This window comes from Callospermophilus lateralis, chromosome 5 (assembly GCF_048772815.1).
Source record: "Callospermophilus lateralis isolate mCalLat2 chromosome 5, mCalLat2.hap1, whole genome shotgun sequence".
Lineage (NCBI taxonomy): Eukaryota > Metazoa > Chordata > Mammalia > Rodentia > Sciuridae > Callospermophilus > Callospermophilus lateralis.
Window position 1 is genome coordinate 122,194,419 of NC_135309.1, and position 21,396 is coordinate 122,215,814.

Below are 21,396 nucleotides of genomic sequence, written 5' to 3' on the forward strand. Positions count from 1 at the left end.
TATTAAATGTTTGTTTTTCACTATTCTTGATTCACCTGACCACTCATTTAACCCTCACAACACTAACAGAAAGCATTACTTCTCAGTTTGGCTATAAAAATTCAACTTTATGGTGATTATCAAGTGGAAAAAATATACTCAAATGGAAAGGCAGATCACTCCTCTGCCCTGGATCCAACCTACCTTGGGTCTTTCCTTGCTTAAAGTCTAAACTACTTCCCATTTTTTAGTTGTTGGCGGACTTTTTGAATTTATTTATTTATATGCAGTGCTGAGAATCAAACCCACAGCCTCACACATGCTAAGCAAGAGTCCTACCACTGAGCCACAACCCAGCCCAGGACAGCCCCATTTTTTAAACACTATTTTTAACTAGTCTTCCTTCTACCACTAAAATACACTCAAGATCTAACAACTGGAATAGTTTTTGTACAAACCTAAAATCTTTTGCACTACCTTATTTCTTTATTCCTTCCAGTCTTTATTTATTAATCATGGGGAGGAGGGGTGATGCTGGAATTTAAACCCAGAGCTAAGCACACTTTTATCAATGAGCTACCACCCTCAACCTTCTTTCACTTAACAAAGCTTATTCTTTTCCCTATCAAGTTCCAGATTAAATGCCAATTTCCTGGAAAAGACTCTCTCAAATTCCCAAAGAGCCCACCTACTTATTTCCTGTCAAAATTCTCTCCAAAACATAAATTACTTTTTCTTTTTATGTTCTAAATGCTACCACTAGAATAGAAACTCAGAGCAGGAACTGCTTGTCTTATTCACATATATATTCTATGTACCAAGAACAGCAACAGTCTCACACAGTCACTCAAAATATATAATGAATAAGAATTAACAGCAAATACATAAAAAAGGTAAAAGTGCAAACTGTCTCTACCTACAGTGGATAAGATTTAAATTATCAGGAATGAATCATAAGATTAACAAGCAGAAGTGCTCACTGCATCATTTTTACTGTGACTGGAGCAACACACCGTTTAGATGAGCCACACTGTTAGATTTAAGAATAGGAAAAAAATATGAAAACTCTGCTTTTTGTTAACTTACTTATTACTAGTAGAGTCAACATTCTTAACTGCACCTGGCCTAGAAAAACAATATCTTCCATCCCTTCTTAAAAAAAAGGGGGCGGGGAGGGGATGTGGTTCGGTGGTAGAGCACTTGCCTAGCATGTGTGAGGCACTGGGTTCAAACCTCAGCACCACATAAATAAATAAAATAAAGGTACTGTGTCCATCTACAACTGAAAAATGTATTTAAAAAAAAAAAAAAACAACTAACTTTGAATTGGGAAGGAAATACGTGCAAAACATGAAAGCACTATCCTTGGATTAGTTTAAGAGTCGTATTTAAATAATCAAGTGTTATTTAAAAGGCAAATTCTAGGCCTGGAGATGTAGCTCAATGGTAGATTGCTTGCCTAATAATGGCAAGGTCCTAAGTCTGATCTCCAGCACTGCAAAAAAATTTTTCAGATATTTGTTAAAAATAAATAGATAAACCGGGTGTGATGGCTCTTGCCTGTAATCCAATGATTCAGGAGGATCAGGGAAGAGCATTGCAAATTTTTTTTTTTTAATATTTATTTTTTAGTTTTTTTTGGCGGACACAACATCTTTGTTTGTATGTGGTGCTGAGGATCGAACCCGGGCTGCACGCATGCCAGGCGAGCGCGCTACCGCTTGAGCCACATCCCCAGCCCCGAGCATTGCAAATTTGAAGCTAGCCTCAGCAATTTGGGGAGGCCCTGAACAACTTTGTGAGACCCTGTCTCAAAAAATAAAAAGGGCTCGGGTATGGCTGAGTGGTTAAGCAAGCGGCCCTGGTTAAGCAAGCGACTCAGTACCAAAAACAAAAAAGATAAAAATAAAAAAATAAAGACAACAATCTAAATAAATGTATTGCAGAGCCAGTCATGGTAGTTCCATGTTTTTTTTTTTTCGGGGGGGGGTGGGGGGAGGGCTGGGGATTGAACTCAGGGGCACTCAACCACTGATACACATCTACAGACCCTTTTTATTTAGAAACAGGGTCTCACCGAGTAGCTTAGCACCCCACTTTTTGGTTAAGGCTAGCTTTGAACTTGCGATCCTGCCTTGGCCATTTCAGCTGCTCAGATTACAGGAGTGTGCCACCGCACCTGGCTTTTGGTAGCTCTTGGTAGCCCCAGCGACCAAAGAGGCTGAAGCAGAAGGATCACTTGAGCCCACTTGTTGGAGACAAGCAGAACTAGTTCTCAATCAATAAATAAAAAGTACTGATCACATTCTATTTCCAAAAGGTTGATAGCTTCTTAAACATAATTTTACATATGGTTATTAAAATTAAACATAATTTTACATTATACTAGCAAAGAAGCCAGCTACTATTCTAAGGGAAACTGTTCAACTTTCTATAAGGAATAAAAGTTGACATGAATATACTAAATGTTTTCAAAACCACACTGAAGGAGAGGGCAATAATTGGTTGGGAACAGAGGGGAATATAGTGAACAAAAAAAAATTTGCAAAATGTATGGCTTACTACTGGACAAATGCTTATCAAGTGTGATCCTTACAGAAAATGACTTGTACTAACTAATTAAACCTAAGCATGTCTTGGTGCTACAAGACACTTGCAGAAACTTCCTTTGTATTAAAATATCAAGAAACTTACAAAATCCTCAGCTTCAAACTGTTTGCGTTCTCTTTTATCTTCTTTCCTTCCGGTTTCATTGTCAGGTATGTTGTTTTCATGTAGACCTTGGCTTTTTCCAGAATGGAAAATACTGCTACGAGAACGGGAATTTCCACCATGGTATCCTCCTCGATGATTTATGTTTTCAGTACCATTTCTGCCATGCGTACGCCATCCATTTTTTTCTTTCCTTCCAAAATTACCTTCATTTGATAACAGTAAATTAGTATAAATTCAAAGATAGTTATACATAAAGATTGATAGCAATCAAAGCATCCTTTAAAAACTATGGAAATTATCCATAAATCTTTTCTCAGCAAATTTTACCTCCATTAGAACGTCCAATACCAGAATCAAAGCCATCTGAAGAATTGTGTCTTCGACGATTCACATCATAACGATTTTCCGTCCATGAAAAATTTTCAGAATGCTTCTCAAAATTCAATGATGACTACAACAAATTATAAACATGTAGATAAATATGCTTATAAGGCCTAAATATAATTTTAGAAATTAGTAACACTCCAACTTATTTCCAAGAACTTCAAATGTTTAACTCAAAATTTCCTACTATAACAGAGAAGAACTGTCAGCTGAAATTTCAATTTTAAGTTCCCTAGACTTATTTGTAGGCTCTTTATACAAAATAAAAATGTAAAAAGAAAAGAGAATTTTGAAATTTTGAAACAAAATACGAAAAGGATAAAATGTGCAATAACTAGTCCAAAAAATTAGCAACATAGATAACTCAATTAATTATAATGGTTGTTATTTAGTACCAATATTATCCCAATTATCTACAAATCAGATAAAATCACAATTACAATTCCCAATAATTTATTAAAGTTTGACCTTCACAAATGAACCTGTAATCCCAGCAGCTCTCAAGATTAAAGCAGGAGGATCACAGATTCAAAGCCATCCTCAGCAACTTAGCAAGCCCTAAGCAACTTAGGGAGACCCTGTCTCAAAATTAAAAAATAAAACAAAATAAAAAGGGCTGGGGATCTGGCTGAGCAGTTAAATGCCCCTGGATTCAATCCTCGGTACAGGTAAGGGTGAAAAAAAAAAAAAAAGAATTCCCCAAAACAATTTTTTTAAAAAAAGTCTGAAACAGCACTGTTTAGCAAAGAACATAAAGAATATTTTCATATTCCTGGGGAAGGTCTTCTTAGGCAAGATCTAAAATACAGAAACTATAATAAACATGACTTGAAAAACCTGATACAGTATACAACAAATAAAGCTTATGTACATATTTTGAGAAAAAAATTTTCTCAACACAAAATTTTGAAACAAAATATGCATGACCTGTATAAGTCAAACAAATAAGGACAACCAAAAAGAAAAAAAAATGAATACAAAAAGCAATTCTCAAAGAAATGAAGGGAGGGAAAATCAAATGAAAACCCTAGTTTCTTTAGTAATAAAGAAAACACAGATTGGAAACAAAGTGAAAAAAGAAAATGAAATTGGAACAAGGTAGATTGGAAACAACGTGAAAAAAGAAAATGAAATTGTAACAAGGTAGTATTTCCTGTCCATCAAACAGGCATAAATGAAAAAGACAAAATCTAATGATATAATCTGCTGCTGGTGTAAGTATAAAGAGGTAAGGCTTGTCTAACAAACCAAGAGGAATTACCCAGCTGCACCAACACCTTAAGTGAAGTAGTCAAACCAGTATCTTTTGAAATTTTCATAAAGTTAGGAAGTAACTGATTGGCCAATTAAATTTACTTGAATGTCAATCAGGTAATGGCAAGGATGTTGGTGAAAAATAAAAAGAGCTTTCAAGCTGCCCTTCTCTTTCTTCTCCATTCTTTTCTTTTCCTATACCTACTTCTGAATTAACTCCATAAAAAAATCTGGATTGAGTACCTGAAGTTCTGAATTACAAAAGACTTCTGTTAGTATTTTACTTACAGACAATGCTTGAAAACCATGTCCTACTCTAAACTGGAAAATCCTAATTTAGAAATATTTAGGTATAGAATCCAAGCCGTTATCTTACTGAATTATAAATGAACTACTTCTTTTTTCTTTCTTTCTGAGATAGGTTCTCATGAGATTGCCCAGGCTAGCCTCGTACTAACAACGCTTTACATCTTCAGCAAACTAGTGTGGAAAATCTACATGGCCACAATTCTACCAAATGTACAGTCTTCCAATACCATCATCATCTAATTTCAACTTAGTAGGTCACCAATATGGAAGAATACACATAATTATTTGGAAATATTACAAAGCTAAAAAGTTAACAGTAAAATTCCAGGTCCTAGACATTACTCCACATAATTCAACCTTGCTGTTTCTCAGCCTTAGATCCACTAGTAAGCAACCAGTGAATTTCAGCTATTATAAAAGCTAAGGTGATGTAAATAATAATACCTGTTTTGTGAGGAAGAATAATAATCATCAAAAGAGACCTCCAACTGCTAGAACCTTTCAGGCCCAACATGAGTAGTATTCTCAAACTTTCGCCTATACTTCCACAATCAAGATTATCTTCATCATCCTAACTCTTATCAAGCTCTAACCCAGGATCAACCATATAACTTATTTTCTTTATTCTGTTTTCTCATTTACTGACCAGCTGGAATGGCATAAATTCTTTTATTTTTGTTAAATCATCTAGCATAGTAGTTACATCTCTTAAAGCTGTGGCCAAATGTTACTCTTTTTAACCCTTTCACCACAAACTAGATTAAATAAAAGAAGTCCTAATAGTACCTCTCAACAGCTTATTACTTTACACATTCTCCCAATTCAGTTTCACATACTTTAATATCCATCACTGAAATCTGCTCTCAAGTACAAAATTTCAACTTCCCATCAGCTTCTTCTGCTCAGGCTGAAAACTCTGAAAGGATTGGGTACTCTTGTGTTCTCTCCCCATGCCAAATCATGATCTCTGAATATATTAAGCTATTTTGTATTACCAAATGAGACAGATCCCTTCCATCCATAGAAAACATACTCTGACCATTAAATGGGAGAAAAAACAGGGAGGGAGACTGACTTATTCTGTCCACCAATAACAAAATTTTAAATGATGCTGAAGATGAAACAGTTTTATTAATTTCCTACTAGGACTGCACCCAATCCACCAGAAAAATGATCCGATAATTCCACTTTGCTACTGTTTATTTGCTGACATAAATTTAAAATTACACAGTAAAGACAACCATTGTTTAAGATGGGTTGTATGCACTGAGAGGAAGTTTCATTGGTTACATCAAGTATTTTAAACCAAATTGTTACTCTCCAAATAATGGCTTTAGCAGTTATTTTATCCCAACAATACTGTCAACAGGAAGAAGCAAAGGAATACCTTACTTGTTTTCTAGGGAGGACAGCAGTAAAAAGCCATTACTATTTTCACATCTTCCACCGCTGTCACCTTATTTCTCCCATTACATTTCCAGCAGTCTCTCATTTGCACTTAATATGCCACAACTGCAATTTGAAAAATGCATGCCTCCCTAACCAATCCATTTATGCAGCCTTTCTTGTCTTTTATGCTGAATTGTGAACTCTTATTTTTTTTTATTATTTTTTTAGTACCAGGGATTGAACCCATATCCTCACACATTCAAGGCAAACACTTTACCACTGAGTTACATCCACAGCCCACCGTTTTTGAGACTGGGTTGCCAAATTGCTTAGGACCTTACTAAACTGCTGAGCCTGTCCTTCAATATGCAATCCTCCCATGGCCTCAACCTCCCTAGTGGCTGTTATTACAGGTAGGTGCCACCATGTGTTCCTCTTTTAATTTTTAACCATCTGTCCTTTCTGTGATGTTAAATGTTGACCAAGGATCTTTCCTTTTTTCCCTTTTTTTTTTTTAATAGTGTTTTAGTTGTAGAGGGACACAAAATATCTTTGTTTATCAATTTATTTTTTTATGTGGTGCTGAGGATCAAACCCATGCCTCACACATGCTAGGCAAGCACTCTGCCACTGAGCTACAGCCCCAGCCCCGGGTCTTTCACTGTATAATCTTCTTGGATGCATTTGTCTACTTCCAACGTTGAAGTACATCCTGAATAATCCAAATCCTTTCTCTAGTCCAGATCTTTCTCCTGAACTCTGTTGATTTCAGATTGATGTCTCCTGAACATCTCAAATTTAGGCATATTCAAATCTTCTGCATCAATTTCATGTTTCTATGTCTTAGTAAATATTACCATCATCTGAGTCACCTAAGCCTATACAGGGAAAAACAATTTTATCAGTCATACAGGCAAAGACATTTACAGATGAACAAAACCCAAGATAATTAGTAACTAGCCGACCTACCTTTTAATATATGCTAATAGTCTTTTGGGCTACAAGAAAATGAAACCAAAATGAAATTCAAATACGAAGTAAGGAATAAGTATAACAGTAAAAGTGTTATGGGAGTAAGACCCTGTATGTGTAATCTCACATTCTCATTCCTCGCCTACCTCCCTCCCTCTCTGATCCCCCCACCCCCATCTTTCTCTCTCTGATTTTTAAAAAGTTCTCTCCTGATTACTTTAAAAAATAATACCCACTACTGGTAAGATGTGACAAAATTGGAGCCCGCATATACTACTAATAAAAATGTAAAATGGTACAGCTACTACATATCAGTTTGGTAACTTTTAAAACAGTTAAACCATTAAACATAAAGTCACTGCTTTTTGTTTGTTTGTTTAATGGGGCTAGGGATTGAACTCAAGACAAATCAGTAGAAATGCTAGACAAACGCTCCACCAACTGAGCTACCTCCCCAGCCCTTTTACAGAGAATAGGGGCTAAATAACCCAGGCTGGCTATGAATTTGTAATCCTACTGTCTCTGGGTAGCCGGGATTACAGGAGTGGACTACCATGCTGGGCATATATATTTATATACTATTCTAACCAGCCATTCTACTTCCAGGTAACTACATAAACTCATACTAATATTCTCAAGAGCATTATTCATAATAGCAAGAAACTGCAATAAACTTCAATGCCAATCAATTTGTGAATGGGTAAACAAATTACGGTGTAACTATATCATTTTTAAAAAGTACTGATACATGATAAACTATAATAAATTTTTTTTTAAATCATGATGAGTGAACCCTTTTTTAATTTTTTTTTTTTTAATTTTGACACAGAGTCTTGCTAAAGTTGCTTACTTAGGGCCTCAAGAAGTTTTATTTAATGCTGGCTTTGAAGTTGGGATCCTCCTATATCAAGCCTACCAAATTACTGGAATTATAGGGGTGGGCCACCTCACCCAGCTCTATGGTTCCATTCTGTGAAATTTTCAGAAAAGACACATCAGTAGAAAGAGCAGATTCATAGTTGCCTGGTTTGCCAGAAACAAGTAGGAAATGATTGCAAACAGGTATTGTAATAGACAGAAACTAAAATAAATCCTCTGGCTTTATTTTGACTTTAAAAAAGCCAAATCACTGATTTTGGAGGTCACAAAGCTGAGCAATCTGTCTCCCACTAACTTTGCTGTGGTTAACACCTCTGCTGTGAGAATTATAATGAGTAAAGATTGCCTACATTACTTTTCAAGGAGTTGGCCACTTTTGTTGAAAGCACTGACTCTCCACTTAAGCCTTCAGATGTCCAATGGGTAATTAAAACAGCGTAAAAATGACTGGCACTTGTGCCTTCTTATTCTATCAGTCTCCTTAACCTCTGAGCCAGATTTCTGCTCAACTCCGCAGGCAGACATGTTAGTAATCATTTAAGGAATGTTTGTCCAAAACCTGAAGTGCAAACTGATGCACTGAAACTTCTCTAATTTCCTTTCTTCTCCTCCTCCTCAGATTGATGACAAGATTAAGGTTAACTAAAATACTTTCCAATTATCACACAAATCCCAGGACCCCACATGTACATGCAGCTGCCAGGTTTCACAACACCCCCTTTCAGATTGTCAGAGTGATGCCTTAAAGTCTCCAATCATCAATCCATTCTTCACCTTAGTCCCCCTTCTTAAGTCCTCTTTATCAAAGGATAAAAAAGTGCTTGAGAGCTGGAGTTGTAGCTCAGTGGTAGAGAGCTTGCCTAGGATGTGACACAATGGGTTCGATCCTCAGCACCACATAAATATAAATAAATAAAATAAAGGTACTGTGTCCATCTACAACTAAAAAATATTAAAAAAGAAAAAGTACTTGAAACTAATGCTGAATAAAGATGGCCTTTATTGTAAATAGCCTGCCATCTTTTGGATTGCTGACTTTCCAAAATCATTTTCCTTGCCCCAACAATTTGTCTCAGAGTCAAGAGACCTTTTGGAACAGCAATAAACAAACTTGGGTTTTGATAAAGTATAGAGAAACTGTGTATGGTGGTTACATGTTTTAAATTTTGGAAATTTTTAGATTTTGGCTGGATGCAGTGTTGCATGCCTGTAATCCCAGAAACTAAGGAGGTTGAAACAGGATCACAAGTTCAAGGCCGGTCTCAGCAACTCAGTGAGACCCCATTTCAAAATAAAAAAACAAAAAAGGCTGGGTTTGTGACTCAGTGGTTAAGCCCCTTGGGTTCAATCTCTGGTACCTGGGGGGGGGGGGGGGGACCCTACATTATGGGGCTGGGATGTAGCTCAGTGGTAGAGATTTTAGCATGAAAGGGGTCCTGAGTTCAATCAATCCCCAGCACCACACAAAAAAATATAAAATTAGATTGTGATTATGGTTGCACTGTGTTATTTATTTACCATAAATCAAATTTAACACAGTAATTAATTAATTTTAATTGATTTTTTTAAATGCAAAGTCAAGGTTACAGGACTACTTTAAAAACTCAAAGAATAAAATGGAAGTTGACTTTCATAATGGCAACCAAATAACCCCAAGAAGCAAGAGACCAGAGATGTACAGAAATAAAATTTAAAAAACAAAACAAAGAACCACTTTAGAATCCTGGCAAAGAATGTCATCCTCCCACTACCCAGAAAGCTTGGTATCACAGATACCAATTTCTCCCCTAAATTTGATAACAAACTCATTGTGATCCTAACCAACACACCAATAAGTTATCATCCTCTGAAGAGCCAAATGAATTAAAGTTTATCTATAAATACAAACATGAAAGGGTCATAGAAAAAATACTGAAAATTTAGAGTTCAAGCCATAATGAATATTAAAATGAATCATATGAACACCATAATTAAGGGCTTGGTTCTGATATAGGAACATATCATTAAACAACAGCATTTCTAACAATAGATCCAAATAAAGCTAGGAAAATAGTATTTGTTGATTCCTCACTTAAAACTCCTGAAAATTTTACAGGTTTTAAAAATGTAATATGATAAAATACCCCACAATCAAATATGTACAATACCTTTTGACAGTAAACATGAATATGCATACCTATTAGAATTTCATAAAGGGGAAGGGACAATGTGCAGCCTCAGATTTTAAAGCAAAATTAATTCATGAAAAGTTCCCTTTTTCAGATTTCTGGATTTTGGAACTATAGAGAAGGGTGGAGAAAAACTCAGAGGACTAAATAGCGTTGATATTCTAAAGCATTACAGAGAAAAGGTTCCATAATCAATGCTGTGTTCAAAGTCTTCATAACACCAGGAACTAACTACAGTTTTCCCAAAGTAACTAAATTTCTCTAATATTTCATTTCTTCTGTTTATATACATCAAAACACCCTCCTTGCTCTTATGAAGTGTTGAAGTATTTAATGAGACAATGATGTGACCAAACAGGGCAATCCCCAATATATAAAGAAGTACCTCATTATATACTTCCATTAGTTACCACCATTTTGTTGTTGTTGTTGTTGTTGTTGTTGTTGTTACTGGGATTGAACCCACAGGTGCTTACCCCAGAGCTTATATACCCAGCCCTTTTTATTTTTTTGAGACAGTCTCCCTAAAAGGCTGAGGCTGGCCTCAAACTTATAATCCTCCTGCCTCAGTCTCCTGAGTCTCAGAGATTACAGGCATGCACCACCATGCCCGACATAAATTTTGTAATCATCTGGGAGTCAGTTAAGAATAATGATACTATCTAGCTGGGTGCACTGGCATACGCCCATAATCCCAGTGATTGGGGCGGTTGAGGCAAGTTTGAGCCCAGCTTCAACAACTTAGTGAGGCTCTAAGCAAACCAGAGAGACCCTGTCTCAAAATAAAAAATAAAAAGGGGCTGCAGATGTAGCTCAGTAGTAAAGCATCCCTGAGTTAAATCCCCAGTAGCAACAATAACAACAACAAAAGTCCAGATAAAGTTAAAACTTCAATTTAGGAATAAAATCTTAAAAATTCTAGAAGAGTTGGTAAATTATTTTGTATAATCTTGAAAAAAGTAAGGCCTCAAATTTCACCTAAGAAAAAACTATGCTACATAAAAATATTTGCATACAGTTTAAAGCTGGAAAACAAATGTAATAAACTGAAATTTATGTTACAAAAGCCTGAAAAATAATAAACTTAGGAAGTCAAATAGACATGTAGCATTCACAAGGCCCTGGGGAGGGGAGGACAGAAAAGGTTAAGATTATATACCATGTCCAAAAGATGGTTAGGTTGTTGATCACTCTCCTCTGAGATAAAGGAGGAAGACAACTGTTCCAGCCCAAGGGCAACATGGCTTCAGATGTTAGGTCAAGAGGTCCCCAAAGTTGCAAATAAACATAGTGGGCAGTGAGGACAGTTTCGGAAAGACTAAGAACATCAAAAATAAATTTGTTATGGCCCAGGCGCACATCGATATATGCCTGTAATCCCAGAAGCTGGATAGATTAAAACAATAAGTTCAAGGCCAACCTCAGCAACTTAAGGAAGTCCTAAGCAACCTAATGCACCGGGCACAGCTCAGAGGTGAACTGCACCTGGGTTAATCCCCAGTACCACCTCCCTGCCAAGAAGCAAATTTGTTGAGCCCGAGCTCTGCTGTGGCCTGCTGGAAACTATAGTGCCTTGATTCCTACCATGGAGCATTCTCTGTGTAGTTATCATATAAAAAAAAATTTTGATCCTGTCTTGAGGTTCCTTGAGACAAAGCTCCTAAAACCCTTGGAATTTCCTGAATGGTCTAATCAAGGTTCAGACTAGAGGCTTGGAACTTGAACTCTATAAGGAAATTATAAAATTAATAGACATTTTAAAATTCAAATTATATCCTGACCTTCTACAGACATAATGGTTTCTTTCTTCCCCCAAAGCCTCCCCCTCTCACCTGAGGGGAGAGGGGTTGGAGAGTTAATCATCAAAAGCCAATTATTTGACCAATTTTGCTTTAACACGAAACCTCCCTAAAAACCCCCTAAATTGGGATCAAAGAGTTTCTGACTATTGCACACATTCACATGACAGGAGGATAATGTAACCCGAACTCCACATGACAGAACCTCTATTTTCAGTACCATACTAGACTTCATCCTATGAATTTCCTCATCTGGCTGTTCATTCGCACCATTATTATAATAAACTGGTGAACACGTTTCACTAAGTTTTGTGAGCTGTTCAAGAAAAACTATCAAATCAACAGTAGTATGGAAACCCCTGACTTCCGACAGAAGTATGGGTATCATAAGGAGCCACTACTGATGTCTCAATTAAGGGAAGTTCTATAGTATTAACCCTTTAAACTTATGGAGTCTAATGATACTCTGGGTAGCATCAGAACTGAATTTGAGTTTTGTTTTGTTAAGTTGAAGATGAACACAATACCTTTATTTATTTTTATGTGATGCTGAGGATCAAACTCAGCACCTCATAAGTGCTAGGCAGGCACACTACCACTGAGCTACAATCCCAGCCCGATTTGAGTCTTTAAAACACCCAATTGGTATCAAAATTAGTTCATGTCCAAAGAAGGAGGAAAAACTCACACCTTCTGCTCCCCTTCTACTTTAGCCCCACCTGCTTTGACAAGTAAGCTCAGTAAGAGAACTCAAAAGGAAAGAGAGAAATTTAAACATTCACAGCTCTGTTAGACACAAGTACCCAACTCTCTTCTAAAAACTTCCATGAGAAGACAAGCTAAGCACAGGGGTAACTAAAATTCCTGATCACATAGGCAAAAGCCATGGCAGTGTAGAAAATAGGGAATTAGGAAAGGCCCAAATCTAGGTTGTTAGCTGGAGCCGGAGAAGAAAAGGCAATCATAATCTTTAGCTGAGGAGTCAGAAATGGAACAAAAAGATTCCTAGCCACCCATGTAATTCCCTAGAGGCTAGTCTACTTAAAATGAACAAATAGGGCCAATATTACACATATACAATGAACACTATATTGCCTACCATCCAATGGCATATCCAGTATTGTCAAGCATTGGAACAACTTTCTCAAAATTCAACTCAAAGTTTAAAACTCATCTTCATCTTCACCTCTTCACAAAACTTAACAGTCAGTGCAGGCAGCATAACCAAGGGATTTTATCTTCACAACCTTCTAGGTACAATCAGCATAACAAGAAAAGGGAATTATAAAATTACATAGACATTTTATAATTCAAGTTATATCCTGACTGTCTACAGACATAATGGTTTCTTTCTTCCCCCTAACATCATAAGAGTCCTGCTCATTCCAATGGCTGATAGCTTGGCCAGAGTAAAATTTAAGAAATTCAAATTTATTCTGTTCGGCCACAAGATTCTCTTGAACTGACATGGTCCTAAATCATGAAGACACTGATCATCTGATTAAGCATACTGAGCACCAAATTCCCATGTAATAGTGTGAATCAAGGGAGAAGACATAATGGATCAATGTGAATTATGCCAAAATAACCCTCCCAATCCCACTCATTTCAGAAAAAAAGTCTAGGTGTGAGATAATTTTTTTTCTAAAACAAAGTCACAGCTATTGGAATGGAATATTAAAAAAAAAATCATAGCTGTAAAAGGAGAGCAATAGCCCCAGTACCCAGAGAGAAAGTGCCTTACCCCCACAATTGAAGAGAAAGGTGAACCATCCCCTAGAACACACACCATAATTTGAGTCACACAAGAGCTGGGGATGACAGTGACACAATGCTGGATTCATCACCCTTATCCACGTTTTCAATTCAGAAAAATACATGTAGGCCTGATGACATCAACAGCAGCTCCTAACTCTGCATTTAAACACTAGAACAGCATAACCCTGTTTCATTCTGGTTGATAAAACTTCATATGCTTCTCCAAACACCCAAGCAATTTTAGGCTGTAGCATGTACGACAAAAAGTAGGGCTGCAACTGCTTTGTGACACTGTGATTCTTAACCAAAATAATAAAACATTAATCTAAATTATGTTTAAAAATAAAACCCTAACTGGAGTGACTTAGGTCGTGTCCCTTTGAGTGCTAAGTTTATATATGGGAGAGAATGAGCTATTAATATCTGTCTCTGACAAATATGGGTTGTTTTTTGACCCAACTATTGGCTCTATACTTCTACGTAACACCACCAAAAACCAAGTCAATTTAAATTCTCCTGAAGTGGTTCTAATGACTAATACAGTGACCAGCCCCTGTAGTGGCTGTCTGGAAAATGTCATACTGTCTCCACTGCCAAAGACTTTTTCACAGTTGCCTGGATCCCAGTCTCCCCTTGTTGTTTGGGTTTATTGACAGTAGCCTTAATTAAATGCTGTGCAACCAAATCAAATGGATTTGGTTTTAGTATCTGTCAATTAATCAGAGTGGCTGACAAGAGTGGAACATCATGTGAAAATTTAAAATAGGCCAAGAACATGTAGGGCTGACAAGTAGATTGCTGGGATAGGCAATCTATCATGAGATCTGAACATCCCTATACATTCTTCTTTGTATACCAAAAATGCAAATCCGTGACCACTCTTGTGTGGGTCACTTCTTAGGGCTAAGTTTGCAGCAAGCAACACTGAAGGATAAGTAATATTCTCCTCTGGAACAAAGAGACCAGGTTGACTATGAATGTAATTACCCGATTCCCTAAACTCAGTGCAGTCTCCAGTGAGGCCCCTTCTTGTTAACTCCCAAGGATCTCAGGAGACATGAAGAACCAGTGCCTGCATCATGCCTTTTTACTGCTTGCTACATCTTCAGTAATAAACTTGTCTATGCCCATAGCATCTCTTGTCTTCCACCAGCATCCCTGAAATAGTAACAGCCTAACGTGTGTGTGTGTGTGTGTGTGTGTGTGTGTGTGTGTATGGGGGAGGGAGGGATCCAGACCTTTCAAAGACTCTTCACAAACAGTAAACTCTGAGTGAATGGAAAGATAAAATATTATCATCCACATAAAAAGCCAACACAGACTATTACAAACTATGAATTAATCAAGGTTGCTAGATATCAGACTAACATAAGATACAATAATATATCTACTAGAAAGTTGTTAAAACATTTAAAATAGCAACAATGATCGACATGGTGGTGACATGGTGGCATACACGTTTGTAATCCTAGGGACTTGGGAGGCTAAAGCAGGAGGATCACAAGTTCAAGGCCAGCCTCAGCAATTTAGCAAGGCCCAAAGCTGCTTAGCAAGACCCTGTATCAAAAGTAAAAATTTTTTTAAAAAAAGGGGGGGTGGGGCTGGGTATGTGGCTCAGTGGTTAAACATCCCTGGGATCAAACCCCAGTACCAAAAACTAAAATAGTAACAAGTCCTATTAAAGTCATAAATTCTACTCAAATATATGCAAAACAAAAAATTGTAATTTTAAAGACATTAAAGATGATATCTACCTAAGTATATATAGCCTGTGTGCATATTCCTGAAGAGTAGTGAAAGTAACTTAAAAAAAAACTACAAAGGCTACAAACAGGCAATCACAGAAATTTTGTAACAGAAATTAGCAAAATGTTACTTCTAATAATCTGACAAAATTTGGCAAGAACATAAGGAGAACAATTATATATAGCATAGGTGTATAAATTAATTTATCACATGGGAAAAGAATCTGGCGATGTCTAATTAAGTCCCAGCAATTTCACTTCTATTACTTTAGAGGTTTTTTTTAATTTTTATAAATATTTATTATTTACTTTTAGGTGAACACAATATCTTTATTTTGTTTCTATGTGGTGCTGAGAATTGAACCCACTGCCTCACACATGCTAGGTGAGCACGCTACCACTTGAGCCAATCCCCAGCCCCTACTTAGAGCTTTACTATTCAAAATATGGTCTATACACAGGCAGAAATCAGCATCACATTGGTAGTTTATTAAGATCTAGGCTCTACCAGAGACCTAATTAATCAAAATCTGCATTTTAACAAAATTTCCAAGGAGAGGATGCAGGGGAAAAGGTACACTCATACACTGCTGGTGGGACTGCAAACTGGTGCAGCCAATTTGGAAAGCAGTATGGAGATTCCTTGGAAAACTAGGAATGGAACCACCACTGACCCAGCTATTCCTCTTCTCGGATTATACCTAAAGGACCTAAAAACAGCATATTACAGGGACACAGCACATCAATGTTTATAGCAGCACAATTCACAATAGCTAAACTGAGGAGCTAACCTAGATGTCCTTCAGTGGGTGAATGGATTTAAAAAAATGTGGCATTTATACACAATGGAATATTACTCAGCAATATAAAAAAATAAGATCATAGCATCTGCAGGGAAATGGATGGCATTAGAGCAGATTATGCTAAGTAAAGTTAGCCAATCCCAAAAAACAAATGCCAAATGTCTTCTCTGATATAAGGCATATAAGGCGGGTGACTCAAAATGAGGCTGGGAGGGAGAGCAAGGGAGGAAGATTACCTCTAGATAGGGAATAGGGGTGGGAGGGAAAGGGAGGGAGAAGGGGAATAGCATGGATGTTGAAAGGAGACTCTCATCATTATACAAAATACATGTATAAAGATGTGAATTTGGTGTCAACATACCTTATATATAATCGGAGATGATAAATTATTGTATAATGATGTATTAAAAATTATAATTAAAATAAATAAATAAATCGTTAAAAAATTCCAGGTTATTTTCACATCAAAGTTTTTTGTGTAGTGTTTTTGTTTTTTCTTCACATCCATTAAAGTCTGGGAATCAGGCATGAAAAAATATTTTTGTATTTTTATTACAAGAATATTCAATGCAATACTCTCTCTATAGTAGACAAAAGTTATAACAATTTAAACTTGAATGGAGAAAGAAAGACACAAAATAGAATACTACACAAAGTCTGAAAAAATTAACACTAAATCTCCAGGTATTAACATGGTAACAATGGTCAAAGATATAACAAGTATAAAAACAAAACAAAAAATCCTTTATGTAAGTTTTTAAACTATAAACAATACTATTTATTGATATTCAACACATAGCAATAAAAACGTGCACTGAGAATATCACTGGGGAAAAAACTGAAGCTGGAAAAAGTACTACGAAGAAGTAAACACTAGCAGGGCATAGTGGTGCCTATAATCCCAGCAGCTCAGGAGGCTGAGACAGGAGGATTATAAATTCAAAGCCAGTCTCAGCAAATTCGAGGTGCTAAGCAACTCAGTGAGACCCTGTCTCTAAATAAAATATAAAATAGGGATGGGGATGTGGCTCAGTGGCCCAAGTACCCACAGGTTCAATACCAAGTACTAAAAAGAAAGAAAGAAAAATTTTTGCAACATAAATGGCAAATGAGTCCCTTAATATAAAAAGTTATTACAAATCACCAAGAAACAGTTCCACACGTATAAATATTGATCATAATTAAACAACGCAGATCAAAACAAAGTAGTACCATGTTTCATGTACTGTGTGTGGAGGGAAACAGCAAAAATATATTCAAGTATTTGCATAAAAACATTATGGCACTTCACTTTTGAAAATGAGTCTACTTCCTAATAAGAAAGTTATTAAACTGATGCATTTTGGGACTGAGGGATGTGGCTTACTGGTAGAATGATGCCTACCATGTACCAAGCTCTGGGCACATATAGGCACCTATTCCAGCCCTAATACTTTCAGGCAAGTTACTTAGATGCTCTCAACCTCAGTTGCCTTGTTTGTAAATGGGGTGATAAGCAACTGCCTACCACTTATGGCTTCTGTTACCTTCATATAAACTATTTTTCACAGTGACTGGCATGTAGTAATATTTAAAGAAATATTATTGTAAGGGGCAAGGAAGAGATCATCTTCATCCACTCTTACACTATTGTATTCTAGATTTTTAAAAAAATAGTTTAAAATTTTAAACTATTTATTATAATACTACTTATAGATATTCAAAACACAGCAATAAAAACGTGCACTGAGAATATCACTGGGGAAAAAACTAAAGCTGGAAAAAGTACTATGAAGAAGTAAACACTAGCAGGGCATGGTTTATTTTACAATTTTCTCTGATGACTAAAATTTTTAAAAATCTACATAGTAAACTTTTCTACCTAAGGTTTCAATGAACTCAAAAGTTTCAATGATCAACTATCAAGCTCACTGAATATGTTAATTCTCTTTAAGTTTAAAAATAACAATAGACACACATTTTTAATGCATGCTGACATTGCTTATATTTTTAAAGTGTTAGTACAATATTATTGATCATTCCTTTTCTTTTCTTTTTTTTTTTTTTTTTTTTGTTCTGTTTTTTGATGATGGTGCTGGGGATTGAACCTAGGGCCTTGTGCATGCAAGGCAAACACTCTACCAACTGAGCTATATCCCCACCCCGATCATTACTTTTTAAACACCGTCATAAAAGAATCTACACTCTCCAGCCACAGAATAATAATTACAGAATATTAAAATACAAATATGAAAATGAAGCCACTGCAGAATATCTTAACATGTTTATTTTGTGTTTAGAAAGAAGGAAAACTTTCCCTACTTTATTTTTATTTCTTACCACCCATCTAACCATTTTAATACAAACAACACTCCTGGTATCTTCTTTCAGAATAATTACTATTCTGAAAAGATTCATTTGCCTGTTTACAGAATTATTTTAGCATCTGTCCTAAAGTAAACTGATGGAAATGAGAATCATCTAAAACAAGGGAATTTTCCAGTTAGCTAAAATTTTCAGCATCTATAACTACCAATATTCAAGATGTTACTTTTCAAACTGCAGGCCAAGAAGATTAAATCAATTTAATGAAAGATTAAATCATTTATAGGAATACAGCAATTCAAAAGCCAAGGCCCTGAGCCATAGAAAAAATAAGTCACATGCAATTTAGCATTTCACCACATGATGGGGCTAAAATTCTACACATCTCAGAAAACCACAGAAGTGTAGTTCTGAAAACATTTTTACTCATAATTCAAAAGTCTTTATATCTCCGTTCAAACAAAAATAAATGAAAGACTACCATCACACTAAAACAGAGAATGCAATACTTTCGTCTGTTCCATTTTTCAGGACAAGATTAAAAGGGGAGAAATGATACAGGCAAGCAAAAGTCTCCAGCAGAGAACAAGTAATTACAAATGGAAATTCATGACTAGCGATTTTAAAAGATGAAAGGACAGAGCAGGGAGAAGACATAATAAAAGAAGTATCACAGGCTGGGGATGTAGCACTGCAAAAATAAAGAAAATGGCAGCAAATGCTTGTGTTTGTCAGAACACTTTGGGTAAGGGAGAAAAAAATCTCAAATACTCAAAAAGTTAAGAGTTCAGAGTAATAATCACTTTCAGGAGATAATGTTCAATTAGGAGAATTCAGACTTTAGACTAGCCACTTCCAAATTCTCAGAATCAAAATCATCAGCATGATGGCCTATACACAAGTCACACCCCCAGCCCATGCCTTCACATTCTGAATATATTTGAGTATAACATGAGCAAAAGCGAAGCAGAAAGAGAGATGCAAGAAAGAGTACCTTTGTTGATGATGGTGGAGTAGGAAAATTAAGCCAGGCTGGAGCAAAGTCATGCTGCGCCATTTAGGTCCAGTCTCTCCAACTCAGTGAAACAAGGCTTCAACACCTCATGGCAAGTCCCTGTCATACAAAAATGGAAGGAATTAGACCTTAGCTCCTGGCCAAAATCATCTCCTTATACTACATCTCCTTTAAATTACAGTAATCCTACTACTATAAGATTCTATCTAATTGTTAAGTAGTGATTATAGAAAGCCACTATTTTGGGACTGAGTTCCTGTCCTAGGCCCTAAAAGACCACAACAGAAATCAAAAGGGAGTCACTCATACTAAAGTTCCATATCACCAAACTAAATAAATTTTTATTATGAAGCCTTCCAAATAACAAGGGAAGAGAGGTAATAGCCAAATTTTCCAAACAGACCAGTTTCAAACTGGCAGAAGAATACTGACACTCTCCCTGTTTTAAAAACGTGAAGTAACCTATTTTATCCCCTCCCCCCACCTTAACTTTGAAATAACTAACAAGCTTTTTCTTCTCCAACCCTTTTCGGTCTATCAAACCAACATAGACTCAACCCATTAGAACATTTGTTCTCTATTTTATAGAAATGTTGCCCAATTCTAGAATAGCAAATAAAGCCAATTAATATTTTAAAATTTGTAAATTTGTCTTTTCAAATAAAAATCTGGAACAGGAAAAATTACAGTGATAAAAATTAGATCAGTTGCAGAAAGTAAAGAGAATGACTACAAAGCAAAAAAAAGAATTTTGGGGACAACAGGTCAATAACTTGATTGTGATGGTTATGCCACTGTACACATTTGTCAAAATTGATCAAACTGTACACTTAAAACTGGAGAAATTTTTTGTAAAGTATACTTCCATAAAGATCATTTTTAAAGATCAAATAAACAACTAGAATCAAGTGACTCCTGATGTCATACATTATGAAGTACACAGTACCACCTATGATGCATTCTTGCCCACACCCCAAATGGAATTTGAATACAAGCTAACTACCAATCTGTCAGGAAATTCAAGAACAAGAAGATAAAGGACATAGGAACAGAGGGAGTAATCAACCAAATCCAAACAACAGATATGCAACAGGTCATGAAACTGAAGGAAAAACCTGAATAAACCCTCTAGATTTATTTGCTTTGATGGCCTATTTAGCTGGATTGATGCTGGATCCCTGTAGTCCCAGCAGCTAAGGAGAATGAGGCCCTAAGATATTTAGCAAGACCCTGTCTCAAAATTAAAAAGAATAAAACAGACAGGGCTGGGGACTGGTTCAGTGGTTAAGCACCCTGGGTTCACTCCCCAGTACCCTGACCTCCCAAAAAAACTGTCAGAAAGTAACCAAAACTTCTTTGAGTTCTATTTTATAAATTCATGAAATTTGTGCTATATGTACATGTTAATTTTGAATGTGCTATATCTACATGTTAATTTTAATGAGCCCCACCCAGTGGCACAAACCTGTAACCCCACTGACTCCACAGGCTGAGGCAGGAGGATCATGAGTTCAAAGCCAGCTTCAGCAACTTAGCCCTAGGCAATTTATTTTGTCTCAAAATAAAAATTAAAAGGGGGGCTGGGGCTTCAGCTCAATGGCAGAACACTTGCCTAGCATGTGTGAGGCACTGGTTCAATCCTTAGTACCACATAAAAATAAACAAAGGCATTCTGTCCATCTAAAACTACAAATTTTTTTTTTTCGAAAAATAAATAAAAGGCTGGGAATGAAGCTCAGTGGTTAAGTGCCCCTGGGTTCAATCTCCAGTGCCCCCCCCCACACACACACACTGTTAAACACACTAATATGACATGAAGCAAAAAGCACTTTTATTCTCTTGAGTTTCTTCCATCATGGGAAAGCACTGATAGATCGCGTAAATCCCAGAAATGGCTTAATTCAACTAGAATATCAACATGTA

At 36.3% G+C, this 21,396-nt stretch overlaps 1 protein-coding gene across 4 annotated transcripts in view; it reads right to left on the bottom strand.

The window, feature by feature from the left end:
- Gpbp1 (GC-rich promoter binding protein 1) overlaps positions 1–21,396 on the bottom strand; it is a 66,018-nt gene that overhangs the window by 26,859 nt on the left and 17,763 nt on the right. For all 4 annotated transcript variants that reach the window (XM_076857266.2, XM_076857264.2, XM_076857263.2 and 1 more), the window contains exons 3-5: positions 19,453–19,572; positions 3,022–3,145; positions 2,674–2,897 (exon numbers count right to left, since the gene is read on the bottom strand). In XM_076857266.2, coding sequence (XP_076713381.1) covers positions 2,674–2,897; positions 3,022–3,145; positions 19,453–19,515 — 411 coding nt within the window. In that variant the 5' untranslated portion in view covers positions 19,516–19,572. The remainder of the gene's footprint in view (positions 1–2,673; positions 2,898–3,021; positions 3,146–19,452; positions 19,573–21,396) is intronic.